At 40.6% G+C, this 17,762-nt stretch overlaps 2 protein-coding genes across 14 annotated transcripts in view; one reads left to right on the top strand and one right to left on the bottom strand.

The window, feature by feature from the left end:
- The window catches only part of SCLT1 (sodium channel and clathrin linker 1), a 45,462-nt gene extending 41,188 nt beyond the window's left edge, over window positions 1-4,274 (top strand). For 3 of the 4 annotated variants that reach the window (XM_048078157.2, XM_048078158.2, XM_048078159.2), the window contains one exon: window positions 20-691. In XM_048078157.2, the coding sequence (XP_047934114.2) occupies window positions 20-82 (63 nt within the window). In that variant the 3' untranslated portion in view covers window positions 83-691. Of the gene's footprint in view, window positions 1-19; window positions 692-2,510 lie in introns of those variants that run through there. The other variant, XR_010831101.1, reaches the window with a different exon arrangement.
- The window catches only part of JADE1 (jade family PHD finger 1), a 107,624-nt gene continuing 92,704 nt past the window's right edge, over window positions 2,843-17,762 (bottom strand). For all 10 annotated transcript variants that reach the window (XM_066995989.1, XM_013200032.3, XM_048078156.2 and 7 more), the window contains 6 exons: window positions 15,675-15,886; window positions 14,664-14,831; window positions 13,918-14,034; window positions 9,599-10,129; window positions 7,115-7,232; window positions 2,843-6,477 (listed from right to left, as the gene is read on the bottom strand). In XM_066995989.1, the coding sequence (XP_066852090.1) occupies window positions 5,576-6,477; window positions 7,115-7,232; window positions 9,599-10,129; window positions 13,918-14,034; window positions 14,664-14,831; window positions 15,675-15,886 (2,048 nt within the window). In that variant the 3' untranslated portion in view covers window positions 2,843-5,575. The remainder of the gene's footprint in view (window positions 6,478-7,114; window positions 7,233-9,598; window positions 10,130-13,917; window positions 14,035-14,663; window positions 14,832-15,674; window positions 15,887-17,762) is intronic.

Raw genomic sequence — 17,762 nt, 5'->3', positions numbered from 1 at the left:
TGTTTGTTTTTAATTACAGCTCAGCGTCATAACTTCACAGAAGAAAAAAGCTGCTTTGCTGAAGGAATTGGAAAACATTTAAAAAGATGTATTGTTCATTCACACCATGTTGGAGTTAAGAAGATTGCTGGTGAAATCTTGTATTGGAGCACTAAAAGCAAATGCATAACAAGGCTTGTAAAACTTTGTATAAACATTTTCTGTTTTACTCAGGTAAGAAGGAAGGGTAGATGAAGATTCTTTCTCTGTATGAGTAGTAAAGATAGGAAGAAGACTGCAAAATGATGTAATTAAAGTCCTTTAATGTAGCAGATGAAACAATCTGATACAGTGCTGTGGCATATTGGTCAGTTTTGGTCTTAAAAAAAAAAATACCAGCTATGTCCAACTACAGAATTGTTTACAGGGAATAGATGTCATTACACTGAAATTCTTAAGCGGCTTTGTTCGCATACTGTTGATACCTATTTTTTGGTTTTTGATAGTGCAGTAACTTGGGAACATTTTGAAAATCTTTTACGAGTTGTAGTAAGACACCAATTACATCATGAATGTCAGACAGTTGCTGTTTTTATGGTAGGTGTTGTAACTGGGAAATGCCTCCGCTGCCTTCCATTTTTAAGAATTCACTTCAGTTTGTTGTGATGTCCCTGGGAAACAGTTAATAAATAAAGTTATTTATTTATGGTTATTCTTACAGCTAGTTTTTAAGGACCATAATCTTTATTCAGTTGTGGTTTTTTTTCCCCTCTCCCCTAATTACAACTTTGCAATCGTTCCTCGCTTTTGTGTTGACGTGCTGTCTTGGGTTGTATATGTCTGGGAACCTCAGTTCTCTCGTACTTGAATTTGCGCAAGGGTGGTCATCCAGCTTTTACGCACTTTTACATAGTGTGTTTGAATTCTACAGATGCCAGTACATGGCAGTCCTCTTGTGTACAAGTTTTTCTTTGATAGATGAGAAACTTCATACATATTATCCTCAAATTCTAGCTGAACTCTGTTTTCTCTTTCAGTGTATATTATAAACGTGATACGTGTAACTAATTTTGAAGTGCTGTTATTTTGAACTAAAGTAATTTAATTTCTTGTCGTCCCTTTTAAATGTGAAGAGTGTAATTCTGTTTTATGGCTTCTAATTCAGTTGATGGATAATGCTTACCCTGCTTACCTAGTGCTTGCTGAAATGCATTGTTTTGGGATAACGAAGATCATGTGTCTATCGTAGTGGATCTTCATTGCATTTGTGTTTTAGAGGACAGATGGGGGTTGATCACCATGTGGAAATATCTTTGTGGCATCTCCAGAAAAGCATGCTAGCCTGTTAAAGTAGAGTCTGTAAGATGGAAGCAACCTCAAGGAAAAATTCTGATTACCTCAGAGGAAGTTACTACTTCTATAGTTGCACACACGTCTTTGCTCATGCTTTTGCAGTCTGATATATGCCTGCATCCACCGTAATCTGTAATTTTGCTAAGACTTCAAACATTTTTAAAGCAAATGGATATATTGTCATGAAACTCCAGACAGCTGTTGCAGTGGGATTTTCATCAACCATGTATACGATATAGAGGGAGGTAAGTACCAGGCACCTTAACTTTCATTTGCATAATGTGCATCTGAGATGCTGACAGACAATCTGGAAGATTTTGTGTGAGCTATGAATCCCAGTCGCTCCTTAAGGGATGCTCTGTGAGGTGAAACCTGGCTGAAATTGGCAGATAATTGTGTGGTTTTAAGCAACAGTATTTTTGTTCCTTTGTTTCTGGAGGCACAGGACTTGGTTAGCTTTTAATGGTGGGTAGTACTCATTTTAGCTGTTGGTGAAGCTCTTGTGTAAGGGTTATTTGCTGGAGTATGAATTACAACATAAGCATGTGAGAGTAAAGGGGCATCAGAGCAGTCATGGCAGATGAAACTGGGAAGAATCAGATTCTCTCTTTGATCTGTCTGCCTAGTTCTCTGAGCAGCTAAAAATTGGCCAGCTAGGAAGGGGAGTGTGGTCTAAGTTTAGCTCATCATCCACCCCTCCACTTCATTCAGTTTGGCTTCCTCAAGGGGTCTTCTGGCACATTGCCCACAACGGCTGTTCAGAGAAAAGGCACTTGCTGAAAGTCGAGATTTGGGGCTTGCAATTTAGGTAAGTTTTGGTCTTTCCTTGTGATACCAGATTATTTAATGGAGTCAAAGAGTGGTCTTTGCAAACATGTCTTGCCTGTTTTACATTTATGTATTTCTTGTATTCTATGTATTATGTATTTCTTGTCATACGTCTTTGAAGAGTCTGGGTTTCCCCTGCCTTCCTTTCCCGCCCTAATGCTAGTTCATGAGTGTTTTAAAGATGCTCTAGTGTGATGCTATGCTTCCCATTACATAAAAAGTGCTATAGCAACTAGCATCGTCTTGCATTGCTTTAGTACAGGCAGTTTGTGGGGTGTCTGTACATTCAGCCTGCTTATCTTGCAGAGTTAACAGCTAAGAAACCTCAGAAACCTCACTTATCCTTCCAGTGGAACATGAACGAAGATTTTGGACTTCGGAAGGACATCGTATATCAAAGAATTTAAATGCTTGGAGATAAGTAACATGTCTTTGAAGATACCAAGAAAAAAGTAAGCATGCAATTTGCTGTTGATTGGGTAGGCCCAGCTGTCAGTAATGAAGCCCTATCCTATTCCTAAACAAAATCTTTTCTCTTGCAACCTTAGCATGCATTTTGATACCTGTAGTGATCCAAATTAAATGCCTCTTGTAACCATGAAAGTTGTTGAAATCATCGCAGTTAAGTGTTTATGTGAAAACCCAAACAATTACTGTGAACTGTAAAACACTGCTGCAAACATATTGCAAAAATGTACAGCATTTATTCACATACAGACAAAAAGGCACAATTCTACTGAATATTTTAACAAAAAAATACAGCTGTCTTCAACTAGGTCTTTATAAATACTTCAAAAAAGGGGGAAAATAAATACAGGACTGGGCCATGTAATATAAAATAGTCATCTCTACATATACTTTTTATTTCTATCTGTTTCTCTTCATGCACCTTTTTTAATTAATTTCAGCTGAATGGACACCAAAGCTAGGCACATAGTGAAAAATCTTCTGTACAAGGTTTTACAAATGTAATGACAAATTTTTCAATTTTCTGAAATTAAGATTTGTACACAACACGTATAACCCTTCATTTAGATTTGTGTGAGTTCATAACCTAACAACTGGCATTCCAGGCAACTTTACAAAAAGTTCAACTAGCCTACAGTTTGACATAATACACCAATCATAATCAAAGATTTCTTGGTCAGTCTGCACAAGGAAAGGTAATGCTCAGAAGTAGAAATTAAGAAAATGGTCTATCCCAATAGAACAGAGGGTGTGGGTTTGTATTATCACTGCTGCTTACGACACCTCTTTGTTGAGCGCTAAGCATGGGAGACAAAACTATCCTACAGAGCTGGTCACACTGCAGTCATCTTACAGCTTTTTGTAATTGGGGTGGGGGGAAAAGAGTTTTTTTGGTTTTGGTTCAGCATAACTTGAAACATGAGAAAGCTTATTAACCTAAACATCAGGGAGCAGAACAGGTAAGGCATTAATTCTGCACAATGTTAGCATTCATAATAGTGCAAATTAACAAGGTACCTCTTTCAAATCGGTGTGAGGTTAACTGTTTACTTAGAATCAAAATTTAGATTATTCCATCTATGGCTTGACAAACAATTCCTTACATGGTCATGAGCTTCTTACAGAAAATAGCAATGCCTGCCTTGAAAATGTTGCTGTATGTCGAGTAGAACTACCTGCACTTACCTTTTGTCTGTCGGTTGCTTTTTGATCAGGTAAGTGCTTTCATTTTATCACATCCCAAGAGCAACTACATAGTTTCATGTTCACCCATGCCCTGTTTAAGTTTAACCTACGTGCGTCATGAGGTCAATCCAACTTCTTGGGTCCAGCAATGGTATTTTAGAAGTATGCCATTTTAAACAAAATATCCTTTTCTCACCATCACCCCAAAAAGGTATCAAAAGGTTAAGACTTAAAACTTTTAAAACACAAATGATAGGGACGCATTCTGTCGAAATGTTTAAGTAAGCAGTAACTTGCATAGCAAGATGGGGTGTTAATAAGCCTTTTTTGATTGAATCCTCTGGAAGACTCATTTATGGCAGAGTTCTACTGTATTTTAAAATTTTCCCTGCTCAAGACGGAAGGGTCTAACATTAAAATGTAAGTGAACGTGGCAATGGCAGGCTAGGAGTGGAAAATAATGGGATTTTGTTCTTTACGCCTGTATTTCTGTAGCACATTGCCTGCTTAAACTTCCTTTTAACCAATGCATACCTGACTTAAATCTATGCAGAATTCCAAATTGACAGGCTTCTAACAATCCAGTTACATGTGCACTCAGTACAAAAAAGTACAATAATGAACTATTAACATTATTGCTCATAGCTTACTAGTTATTGCCATTTGCAATTATTAAAAAAAAAGTATGCATGAGTTCCCTCTTCCATCAAATCTAGTCCAGAATAGAATACTTTTTTCTTCATTTGACTGTAAAGAGCTCATCACAATTTATTGCCTTTCCATTTTATTTAAAAATATATATTTATGTCCATTTTAAAGTAACCCTTTAGTGTCATAAGCTTGGCTTTCCCAGTACATACCATTATTAGTGCATACGTGGTGGGCTTTGGGAAATCCTAATGACTAGTGCCTTAGAATATTTTTTCTTAAATTGTCAATGTATTCCAGGAGGCAGGTGACTGACTAAATGCTGCGGGTTATGCCAGAGGGCCCAGGAACCCACAAGCCTGCCCCCTTTTTCAGAACTAAGCCACACACTCAGCCTGAGTACCTTGAAGCTGTTGCAGTGTGTGGCAGCTGTAGCCCTGACCTGTCCCTTCCTTTTTCTCCAGTGTAACACCCCGGTTAAGTCTGGTTATCTCACAGACCCAGTTGTACCTAGACTGGAGCTTGTGGAGGGTTTTTGGCTGCCACCTATTCTCAAACTGAGTGCAACAAAAACATTCTGCAAATGGAGGACAAAGACCTACCACCAATCCAAGGCAAGTGACCATTTGTAAGGGGGTGTAGCAGTGCAATATGGTTACATAAATAACCATCTTTGATTCAATACACCACACTAGTTAAATTAAGAGCTTGTGCTTTTCTGGAAAGCAGGGGAAGGTAAGAGAATTGTAACAGTGCTGTTTTGCTAAAAGGGATGAATGCAGCCTACTTCCCCCTACCCACCCTAGCCCCCTAAATGTTTCTGTGAGTTACTTTAGTGTTCATCACCAAATCCTGGTTTAGTAGTGATGTCATTTCTCTGCTTGCCCGGAAAGGTTGCAAATAAAGGAGATAGAAACTTGTCACAGAATGAGTTGGGGAGCAAACAAATCCAGCTTTAAGAGTATGTAAACATGTTTATACAGCTTGGGAATAATGGGTTATCACTTTGTCAGTCCGTAGTCACGTCTAAGAACTCTCCCATCTCACACCAATAAATAAAGTGAAGTTGGCTTGTAGGCAGTGACTCTACTGACCATGGTGCCGCACTGCCCCGTCAGGATGCCAGGATGCTTCTCCTAATAATGTCCGTCCTCCTGCTGATAGAGCTGTTTGGACTGAGCCTCTGCTGTCTGCATTTTTTTTCAGCCACTTCAGTTTCTGAGTCGCTCATTTCCACATCGGGGACGTACCCATCATTCTCACTGTCAGGCTTTAGCTTGCTTTTTGCCCTGTCCTTCGGTGAAACTCTGCCCATACCCAGATAGGGGTAGCTGGAGTTCTGGCGGCATGTCTCCTCTGGGCTCTCGCCCTGCTGCTGCCTCTCCCCCTTCTTTGGAATTCGGAATCCGCCCCAGTTTTTCACTGGGCTCGTGGGCGTCGTAGGCACTTTAACTACTGTCTGATTAGAGTTTACTTTGACAAGACCCCCATTGCATTTAGGCACTATATCTCTCCGTGTGCCAGGTGCTGACCTACCACTGGAGTGGTTCACAGCCCTTTTGTTTTCTGATTGCCTCTGAGAGAGTTCTGTGGGTCTCAGTGGTTTGTGGTTGTGTTTGGAAGTTTTTTCCTTTAGTTCTGCCTTGATTACCTCGCATTGTGGACGATTGTCTCTTCTTTTTCTGTGGTCTGGCATAACTATGCCGTTTTTCTGCTGTGCTGATACAATCCGTGTTTCTGCAAAGGTCTTGTCAAAATTTAAAAAGCTACCTGGAGGCACGCCACCTTCCCTCTGGCTGGGCTGCCTCAGCATGGACTTGCTCTCGTTCCCAGAGCTACTTCTTACTCTGTCTCTCTTGTGTGGTTTTTTCAAAGTGTGTGTTAGAGATGTGCCCATTTGTTTCCTGAAGAATGCAGAATGCCATTTTAAATCCTCTATCTTAGGGGCGTCAGGACCCAAAGATGGACTATTGAACAACACCACGTTTTCCATTGAGGAGAATGAGGAAGGCACACCTAAATGTAAACACAGTGGGTTAGAGTCAAGCAGTCCATGTCTGGGCAAACATAACTTTTGATTTGTACTTATTTAACTCCATTCTTCAGCGTAAGTGGGTGTTTGGTTGCCTACCCAGCATCTTTACACCATGACTGTGTGGCTATTTCCTAGTTTCCTAGTTAATATGGTAACTTTGAAGTTGCTCCTCTAGGAGAAAAGACTACTGTCAGTGAGATTACCCAGAAAAAAGTACGTTGTTGCAAAGAAACACGTACTAAATACTAATGCGGTGGCACTGATAAAGCACAAACCTACTAGACAGCATATGGCACTTGAATGTAAGTCATGGTCTCTCTGTCATAGAAGGAGCCATTAAGGACTCGCAGCAGACAGAACCTGAAGCAGCAAGCCACTCCGAACCCCATCGGTAAGAGTGCAAACGTACCGGTTTCTATAGCAGCGTGCCCACCATTAGCGCTATGCAAGTTCTCATTTTTTAATTCCAGTCTGCCAATGCCTAGTGGACTACGCGAGATTTTAATGAGAATAAATGAGGTCCTGCTTGTCCTTCAAAATTAGTCATTAGTCTCTAGCCAAACCTTTCAATGCTTGTGCCTCTGGTGGTGTGTGAAAAAGATAAACGCTGAAGCATACCTGAAACTCTTTCTTGTTCCAACTGCTTTGCGTAGATGTTAAATATCTGTTCTTGAACTTTGCAAACAGATCTCTTGATTTTCTCCCTTCGGGTCACCATGTAAGTGAGATTACGCACCTAGAAGGCATCAAGTTGGTGAGTTTTAAAGGAATCGTGTTTCTATAATGCTGTAACTCTGTGGTTCAAATTAATTCAGCTTAAGTACCATACACCATTTTAACAAGATACATATATACATATATTTAAATTTAACCTTCTTCAACATATCTCTTACAAGACTATCTTAAATACCATTTAATTGACAGCTTAGTCTATCAGATTTTGGAGTCTCACAGTGCAGAAGTAAATTCTATGAACACTTGTATCATATGTGTATATGTATGTGTGTATATATATATATACACACACATACAAATCTAGAGAAATGCTGGAAATGCTTAAATATGCTCAGTACTATATAGCCCAGCACCACTTGTTCCCTATTGTTTGAGACCCAACAAGAAATACTTAATAGTATGAAAATGTGGAGGCCTATTCACTGGTACCATTCTTTTTATTGACCCTGCCGTTGTATGGTAGTTGTTAAAAATGAAGGCAAGCCAGTCCATCAATGCCATAGCACAGGGGAGGTGGCAGGGACTGAAAACAGCAAAATGTTTATTTTGACAGTGGCTAGTTTTTCAGAAGAAAACTACATCTCTGGTCTTAAAATGTGACTTTCTAATCTAGCAGCAGCGTATGAACTTACTTTCACAGCCATCACTCTCAGAGCTTAACAGTAGTGATGGGGATCACTGAGGAGTTTATGGGATTGTTTTCAAGGCTCCTCTCTCAACTCAGTGTAGCCACACAGGGTAAAAGGAGCACTGTTGATCAGAGCCTTATGGGCTGATCTCAAATCCGCTAAGGAGGAGACGCACTTTAATGCATGTTGAGGGTCTCCTGTATTAGGCTCCCAGTCCTGGCCCAGACAGCACTTCAGGTATTCAGTAGCTGTCATTACTTCGTGGATTTGAATTGGAAGGCATTCGTCTAGCCTGTTACCCTTCCTGGTACAGTCCACGGCCTTTTGTTCTCTTCCTTGTCTGATCCGAGCCGCAGAACAAAGACACATCTTGTCCACAAAATTACCTGTTTTATTAGGTGAACTGGATGACACCATTTAGAAATGTTTCTAGATGGATGACACTGTCACTAATGTAATTCATAATGAAGTCTAACAGACAACCTGAAGAAGAGCAAAAAAAAGGCCCTTTTTTTTTTTAGCATCCAAGTTCTCTTTGATGTACGTATCAGTGAGAACAATAGAGTAGTAAAATATTAAAAACGGTGCTAGAACGATGTATCCTGTTTTGACACCATACTTTAAAAACAGGAAGGATACATACAGAATCGTTTAAGACCCAGAGAACATCGTGATAAACTCCACTTGTTTAACTGATCAAAGGGAAGAATAAAAGAGATCTTGAACACGCTGAACAGAAAACAAAATACACAAGGTAACAGCAATCTAACACAGGAAGAGAAGGGTCACAGGCCGGAAGTTGAAACCAGAGGAAAAAAATATTTTAAAACCTACAACAGCAACTCATTAGAAGAATAATTAGCCACTTGGATCGTGATCCTTTACAAAGGATGCAGTAGATAGATCTATTAGCACCTGCTGCCCAGACGGAAAGACTATATACTATTCCAGAAGAGAGGTTCTCGTTCACCACCAACCCTGTTATTGAGCCTAAGGCAGGACTTTGTGAGTCAGGTTCCAGAGGTGGCCTGCATGAGCTGGGCACTGGATATACATGAAAAACTAAGTATACTTCCTGGCTCTTACATTCCTTAGCGTCTCTAGTAGTTTGTTTGTTTTGTTTTGTTTTTTAAAAGAAGGAATTCAGGTGATTTCAGGATCAGATGTAGTTAGAACACCCTACTGATCCTATTCAACTGTTTTTTTAGTTTATCAACCAAAATCAAAGAAATCTGAACCTAATTAACTGGAACAGCCTACCAAACCTACTACATATAGATAGTCCAGTGAAATACCGTCCTACCATGCTGTGCCAACAGGAAACACACTTGCTCCAAATCAAGGTAAGTTTCAGACCCTTCCCTTCTTGTGCACTAGGCAAAAGGAGCAGGGAAAGCCCTAAGGGCATCTGGGGGTTGCAGTACATTCCACAGCCATCGGTGTTACTTAGTAAAAAAGCCTCAGTGCACAATCCAGTTATAAGAAGACAGGATACTGCAAACCATGAGCCAAGGGCCCTGTGACCTAACCCTCTGGCTGAAAAAGGAAACTGACATAACCAAGTATTGGCTCTGAAATTTAAACAGAAATAGCATTAACCATCTTGCACCAAGCTGACAATACCACCTCAAGTTGCATGGGGTGCCTGCATGCAGTGGCAATAACCGAGCGTGTCGTTTGTAAACAGCTAACGAAGCCCAGCACACCTTGCACAAGCACAGGCAGTGCAGTGGCTTACCCGCTCCAGATCCTGCCGGAGGTGTGTGAAGAGCTGCAGCCTTCTGAACAGAACATCCTGCTCTCGTTTGGCCAGATTGTCTTCTTCATCCTTCTTTGGGGTAATCAAAGGCTTATTGAAGTTGGCTTTTCTTTTCAGCTTCCAGTACTCATAAAGGAATCCCACTGGCTCCTCAGGCAGCCGCAGCACTTTAGCCACTTCCAAAGACTCAACAAAAGTATAGAATTCGTCCTCCAGCTGCTGGAGCTTTTGCTTGCGGAGGCTGACTCTGTGGGCCTCCTCCTGGTTTTGATCGATGCTGTGGAAAGGGTCGATGTGAGCAGGAAGAGAGCTGTCCTGAATCCCATTCCCATTCTCTTGGCCCGGGCTCTCGCTGAAGGTCTCGTCATCTGCTTTCTTGGTGGAGCTGTGCTTGGGACAGTACGACTTGAATTTCACCTCATCGTTCTCTGCCAGTATCGTCTTCATCTCCAAGCCACGGTCAAACGCACAGGTGACGTGAAAGGCTGTTCTGCAGTTCTTCACTGAACACTGCACAAATTAGAGGAAAATTCATCAAATACAAGTACTAAGAAGCCACAGTGCCTAAAACTATTTAAGCAGCCAGGACTGCTTTGGAAGAGCAACCCCGTTACCAGGCTCTGCTTCTAAGCTGCATGTACTTTCTTGCTCTCTTTTAATTAGGTTTACGATTTAGTGCTTTCAGGCCAGGCAACGACCAAGTGGCCCGGTGGGACAGGAGGGGTTAGCCCCTCCCTAGCCCAACCACACTATTCAATAACCAGCAAACCCGCAAGCAGAGCCACTCACTTAAAGCAGCGTTACACAAAGCAAAGCGTTCCCCCCTTTGACTGTGCCAGCATGAGAGAGGGGAAAAAAACACCTCAGTGGATGCAGGCCAGTCTGATACTTTAATTGAAAGTGTTTCCCAGCACCTGGACGCATGCATGCTACCCAAAAGGCCTCAACTGACTAGATATTTTTTTCCTGTTACGGAAAGTTTATGATGTCAAATATTAAATCACTGTCAATCACTACTTTGCTTGACCACAGCCTTCACTTCACCTGGGGGATGAGGAGAATGGGAAATTCAATTTTTTTTTTCCCCACTTTTGTTCCTTCCCAGTCAACCAGCTGTTCACTGGAGTGATGGGCACCAGGTCAGATGACTTAGCAATACATTTCAGTTATACTTAACTTTCTCTTGCAAAATGCTGCCGTAGCTATTGCCAGCTGTAAACTGAAAGGTTTAGATACACACATACATGCATTTAACTCACACCTCTGTCTGCCTCCAGTGAAAAGATTCTGAAGTTTAAATGAATGTTACTGATATTAACTAGGAGGAAACGAAACTATGCTTACCACAACTCATCTAACCTTAAAGAGAAATGCACCGCACTAAGATGTTTATACAGTACTTTGTGAAGAAGCCAAGTATCTTTCCCTGGATTTTCCTGCTCAGGTTGACTCAGCAGCCAGCAGGCATATGAAAGGTACACTAAACTGCAGAAGTTTCAAATGAATATTCTTTAATTAAAAATCAACATATAAAAGGAATTTTTTAAAAAAATTAAGAAAAAGCATCTTTTGTCCTTTCCCCTCTCTAACCAACAGGGCAAAAGCTGTACCAAACCATACAGAAGAATACTTCAGCTATGGTTTCCAAGCTGCCATCATTTAGAGTAATTAGCTCTCAGTGTGGCTCATGTTTTATTGGGAGGAGGGGGGCAAGCGTGCATCATCAGAATGAAAGCTGCTGAACTTGGGAGACTCTGCAGTCTCGTTTTTCCCAGTGTATTCCAGCTGGTCTCTGCCCAGCCTGATATATACTTCCAGCTGCTGGCTTTTCTAATTACTGTGAACATTTCATAACATCTCTGGAGGATCAAGGATTGCTCTCTCTTAGTTCATCCTGTTAATGCTATTCCTTCACAGCGCAGTGACTTTGTAAAATGGTGTTCTCTGCCGTATAAGATTTCACAATACAAACCTAAATATTCCTCATTGCTAGCTTTAATGATACTAAGATTTACACAATTCTTGCAAGTTGTCTGGCAAAACTGTAATTCTTCTTTTCTCCCCCATAATTTCCAGTGTCGAACTGTCTGAAGGGACAGCCGTTATGCACGTCATCCCATGTTGTCCGTAGACAAGAGAGGCGTTACCAGAAGCACGAGGGGAGGACACCCCTCTCCCCTGCACACATAAATACTCGGTGTGCAGCTTACAGCCACTACCGTTGCCCCTCAGAACAGGTCAGGAGAACAGGCAAAACAGTTTCTCGCAGCTACATAAAAGCTGCCGAGAGAAAGGGGACAGCTCTGCAAGGAGGTACTACATTTACAAATTTATATACTGTGGACAGATTTACCTTCTCCACTTTAAAATGTACTTTTTTAATACATTCCTTGAACAGAAACAGACTGATTTCACTGTTAACTACTGCTGCATTGCTGTTTTACAACTTTTTCTGGCAACTTCATCAAATAGCTCAAAATAGAGGAAAAAGGGAAATGAATAAAATTTGATCTCTAAGAGGAATAGGATTTTAGCCATCTTTGTGCCTTACCATCACAATTCCTATAACATTAGGCTTACCACAAAATAGTAAGAGTTCTACTTAAGGCTGCTTACTTGTTAAATAGGCAGCAGTACCATCCTATCCGGCTCAGGGAACTTTATGATGATCATTTCCTTAAGTATTTGAAACATTTTGAAGGTGAGCAAGCATTATTGCAAATACTAACCTACATTTTATTACATTTTTCTACATGGTCATAACACTTTGCCCTCAGTGGCTCACCTCTCCCTTTCTCTCATCCACTTCTTCCCGAGTAAGTTAAACTTGCCTGATCTCTCAGGAAAGGAAATCAGATAGATCCTCTTCAAAAAGTGTAGGGTTTAATAACATGTTTTCTCAATCTCTAGATTCCACAATAGTTTTCAAAATTATCACTTCACATTTCATAGCTTTTTTTTTTTTTTTTTTTACTGTAAAGGATCTGCAACTGCTTTACAGTTAATAAGCCAATGTAATTATGTACATGGAACCACACTGCCCAGTCTGAAATGCTCTAGTACAGATCAATTCAGTGTACTTAACAGTGACAACAATTCACAGGCTACAGTGAGACAGGCTGTGGCCGTGTCCAATCGAAACTGCAGAGAGAATTTCAGAACTATGCAATGAGACAAACTGGCACTGGCCCAAGAATGTGAGTTGTTGGTACAAAACAAGTGCCTTTATAGCATTGGCTTTATAGCTTATATATTGCCCATGGACATCATTCTTTTTGGAAATACAAAGACTACACTTCCATTTTTCTTTGATTCTGCCCCATCTCACTGTTTCAGGCAATCATCACCACTGAACTCAAGTGAGTATCAGAAGTCAGAAGGATAATGTGGCTCTGCTTCTGTGGCAATGTGAGCTGGGAAACTGACACCCAGGAGGATGGTTTGTTTTTCCCTAGAAACAACAAGAGCTCCAGATCTACCCACAACCAATGGAGGAAATGGGGCTTAATCCCTCAACTTGTTCCCTCAACTTGTGGCTTGCTTGAGTCTTGGGGGCAGACCAGTCCAGCAATGTTTCTTTCTTACTGCTCAAAAAAGCCTGTTATTAACTAATCAGATATTCTCCTCAGTAAATTAAAAAAGCTGGAGCAACATTAAGATAAATAAAATAGATCCAGAAAAAAAGCAAAGACCTGTAGAAGGCAGTTTCACTGCCTTCTTTATAATAAAAACAGAGCTTGAAATCACTCTAATCCCAACTATACTGACAGCCAAAACAGTCCAATGTTTAGTACCTAAAATTAGAAATTCAAAGCCAACTAGCTTCATCATCAAAGTGAAGGCGTTTGCTTCCATTGACTTTAGTAAAATCTGGGCATGCTCAGCACCTTTAAAATTTCAGTTGTTACAAGCAATTATACAACTCCTACTGAAGTATCCACCTCATCTTAGAAGTCACTGAAAAGGGGCTAACATAGGTTTCAGCACAGAAGCTTTCTGCATCCAAGTTTCAATTGTGCATGTGGTACATACATCACAGAAGTAGATTTTCTCCCTCTGCTCAACAACATTTAAGTTTTATTTCAAGTGTACCAATAAACATATCTATGTATCTACAGATTATAACATCTTATGGGATGACCAGAAGGAAAGAGCACACTAACTTTCAAAAGCACTTTGTGTGCAATTAAGTCCATAGTAGCAAACATTAAATCCAAGAAACTTTACTGAGAATACACATGCCTATCTACTATATCCCAACAAAACAAAACAGAGAGATGCTCATACTATTAACTTACCTGTATAGAAGCCCCAACTTTTTCATTACAAAGGCTGCACACCAATGCCCATCTACTGCTGGGAATGTGAGACACTTTTGTAATGGGCTCCATTTTCTCTGGACTTCCAATGCTCACCTAAGAGAAAAAAATATTAAAAAACGGAGCAATTATTACACCTTTAACTGAAAAGGGAAATAATCTTATCAAAGAAATCCAATTCCCTGCATGCATATGCAAAATTTACATATTCCAAGTTCCTCAGTTTGTAAGGAACTAAAAGAACTACAATTCGTTTTTAAAAATTAGTTCCTCACTGAATGATCAAACTTGTTTCTAGGTGACCCCCCATCAGTTTAAAGTTATTGCAGAGGATAAGCGTTTTGATTATAAGAGCCCATAGGAATTCTCATTGTCACATCCAAACTTCCCCCTTCTTCAACTTTAATGTTCGGCGTACAAAATGAAACAGTACTTTGTGTGCTCATTAAATGAGCTTTGCCATCAGTCATCCCTTCCAAGGCCTAATTTTGATTGACAAAGCTTGATGTAATTAATGTAATTACTTTCTTTACAGATGATGCATTATCCTGCCAGACTTTACACTGAACGTCTTTTATACTGACTTCCTAAGAAGCACCACATATACACATGCAAGTCGCTGTGGCAACACACGCTGGGCTGAGCAGTGTTCTTATCAGATTCCCTCTCTCCCAGAACCACAGCAGCACTCAACAGAGGGGCACTCCCGGTGGATCGGTGCCTACCTCTGGAATCCACAGAGCACAGCTGACGTGAACCCACTTGGTGCCGCTCCGGGTCGGCTTCATGGCGCCACCCTTCTTGGGACACAGCAAGCACTTGGGCTGAACACCAAGCGCGCAGGTCCTGCAGAGCCAGCTGCCCTCCGGCACCTTCAGGATCCCGTAACATGCCTGTACTCCCGTTCACAGAAAAGAGAAAGCGGACAGAGGAGATGACATGCATTTCTGTTACTTCTTAGCTGTGATCACACAAAGCCTTTCAAAACTCTCAAAACATTGTTAATGGAATTTATAACACTATAGAAACATTAGCTCGCGGAGCAAGCTAAATTGTAAGGTAAATTACCTTACAGCTTGTAGGTAAGTTTTGTACCTTACAGCTTTCATAGATGTTATTTCACTTGTACAAATACATTTAAGTAACGTGTGCAAGACAATGCTGCTCTTGCTTATCAGACAACACAGCTTTCTGAACACTGAATGACAAAGCAAACTTAAGTTGGGAAGGAACAACAAGCTCACAGGAAGGCATCTTCCATAGTAGGAAGCACACAAGAAAACAGATACACCAAAACTGGATCTGTAATTCCATGCTAAAAAGGCTTTTTAATTGCCACAAAAAAAACTGGCACACAATAGCGCTTCATTAGCTCAGCTCAGGTCAGTAGGTGCATAGAAAGAGAAGAGCAAGAAGAAAGCAAGAGAAGTGACCAGGTGAGAATGTACAACAAGGCACACGTTTTGGGGAGGCTACTCCTTACCTTCTAACTTCCTTGTTGTTTGTGTGTATTGTAACAATACCATTTCTTAATCCTCTTAGTATGACATTTCTACAGTCACATGTAATAACTGTCTTTCCCAATCTTATCATTTCTGAATTCATCCCACTGCTCAATAGAGAACTTTGCACCAACTTAATAGATCAGTGTCTGTCAATGGAAAAATCCAACCTATCATCTTCAACAGTTTAGAAAAGTTTCTGTTGCTAACCCTACACTCCCCTGGCCGCCATACCTGATGCACACAAATATTGCATTTGTCACAAAACACCATTTCGTTGCCATCTTCTCCATCTGGAGACTGACAGACGTCACAGACAACATCTTCATCATATTCAATTCCAAGTCCTTCTTCTGTCTCGATAGCATGGTTCATGTTGTCATAGCACCGTTGTTCGAACTCCTCTATGACCCTTTCCATTGTGTACTCGTCCAGCTCAGGCATCCCTGGGAAACAGGATTTATTTATTGAAAGGGAATAACCACCACCACTACACACAACTCCAGGTTTTTTTTTTTTTTAACAACACCAGAGCAGATACAGCCCACCCGCCCCCACCACAAACACACATATTTCACCCCTAGACAATCATGCCTGTTCCAGCACAAACTAGGGAACCTGCAAAAAATGACATGAAGTTGTATAACTGTATTAAATTAATAGAAGCACAGTATTCTAACCCATCTTTCAAAGTCCTCAAAGAAACTCATAGACTGATTTTGGCTTCCTGGTCTTGTTCTCATTTTTCCTTCTTGGACGACAACATCTATGGCTTTTGCTTTTGCTGCCATTTTGCAACCCAGATATTCAATCTCTAGTAAAAGACTTGACAGAGTTTCAAACAGAAAGTGATGGAAAAACAAAATCGATGACAAAATCTGGTATGATATTTGTACCAAATTAACAGTTTCTAACAACAGTTTTTCTTTTTTTTTTTTCCTATTTTTTCTTAAGTTCCATCCCAGTAGGGTGCAACCCCAAATGAGGTCCCCATCAGATCTTGCTACACCAATAGTTTTGTCTGAAAAAGTGAAAAACAGAGGTGTAATAAATGCAGCATCAAATCGGGGAACTGGTCTCTGCAAACAGTGTCCATCAGAAAATTATTAGTGACTACAGCTCCATTATTTTATGCAATATAATTAACAAATCTGAATTATGAAGTGATAATTATAATCCTGAGAAAGTATCTGCCAGAGAAGCAGAAGGAAAAATAACAAAGTGCACAGTGCTTCCCCCATCTTCCATCTCTCACTTGCCACGAGGATGAGCTGGATGCAATGCTTCCACGTTGGTACTACACCGACCATTACCACAAAATTATGACACACAAACCCTTGTGAAACCAAGAAAGCCATGCTACTAAACCCAGTCATTTTCCCCTTGCAAAGTCAGTTTAACACAAGAATTTCCATATTCTTAGATTACTACAGTGAAGCATAGGCTTAGGATGACACCCTGCTTTTGCCTAACTCCTAATATCTACCGTTCACTGTGACATACAGAAGACGGCAACCTCGTGATGTGCGTTTGAACAAGAAAATCCTCCCCTCAGCTCTCTCTGTGAGTAACTGAGCCACAAATTCCACAAAATGCTGAAGAAAAAGCCTCCCTAGATTCCAGATCAGAGGAGAAACACTCTACAAAAGTGTTTCCACCTTCAGGGAACAGGACCTTGCCGCAGAGATCGATGCGTTCCTTACTACCCATACAAAGCAGCTGAGAGGTAGCAGGAGGGAATACCCAAAACCCTGCTGATGAACAGAGCAAATGTTGCCCTGCAGTCCCGAAACACTATACTGGCAAAGCACACTATGGCATGAGTTAGACCAGTTTGCAAGTAAATTCTAATCTCATGATTGCTATCACTATAAAAATCCTTTAGAGGGATGTCACCCACTGTTTGTTGATAAGGATTTTAAAAATGGGAGTGAAGGGGCTGTGGCTTCATTTCAAATGTTGCATTCTGCCTTTTAAAGAAAGACTATACATTTTCAACACCTTAAGCACTGCAGCAGGTATCAAAGAAAACATTGGGAATTCATAGTTGCAGGGACACCATAAGGCAAGCCCTCCAACTGCAGATCAGGAAGCATTTCACTTTTTAATGGAAAAAACTACACAAATAGTCAGTCTGATGAGCTCTTCAAGGGCCTTGATAGCAAAATACGAACTTTGTGAGAACTCCCTTATAAAGCATAAAGTAGCAGAGAACATGACCACGTTGCCAGATTCTGACCTGGTCTAAGCAAACACAGCTCAACAGTTACGAGAGCATACACATTAGGGTTTAATTCCATCAGATCTGGCCTCCCACAGAAA

The sequence above is a fragment of the Anser cygnoides genome, chromosome 4 (genome assembly GCF_040182565.1).
Source record: "Anser cygnoides isolate HZ-2024a breed goose chromosome 4, Taihu_goose_T2T_genome, whole genome shotgun sequence".
In the NCBI taxonomy this organism is placed as follows: domain Eukaryota; kingdom Metazoa; phylum Chordata; class Aves; order Anseriformes; family Anatidae; genus Anser; species Anser cygnoides.
Note: the sequence above shows the minus strand (reverse complement) of the source record. Positions and strands in the feature narration are given on the sequence as shown.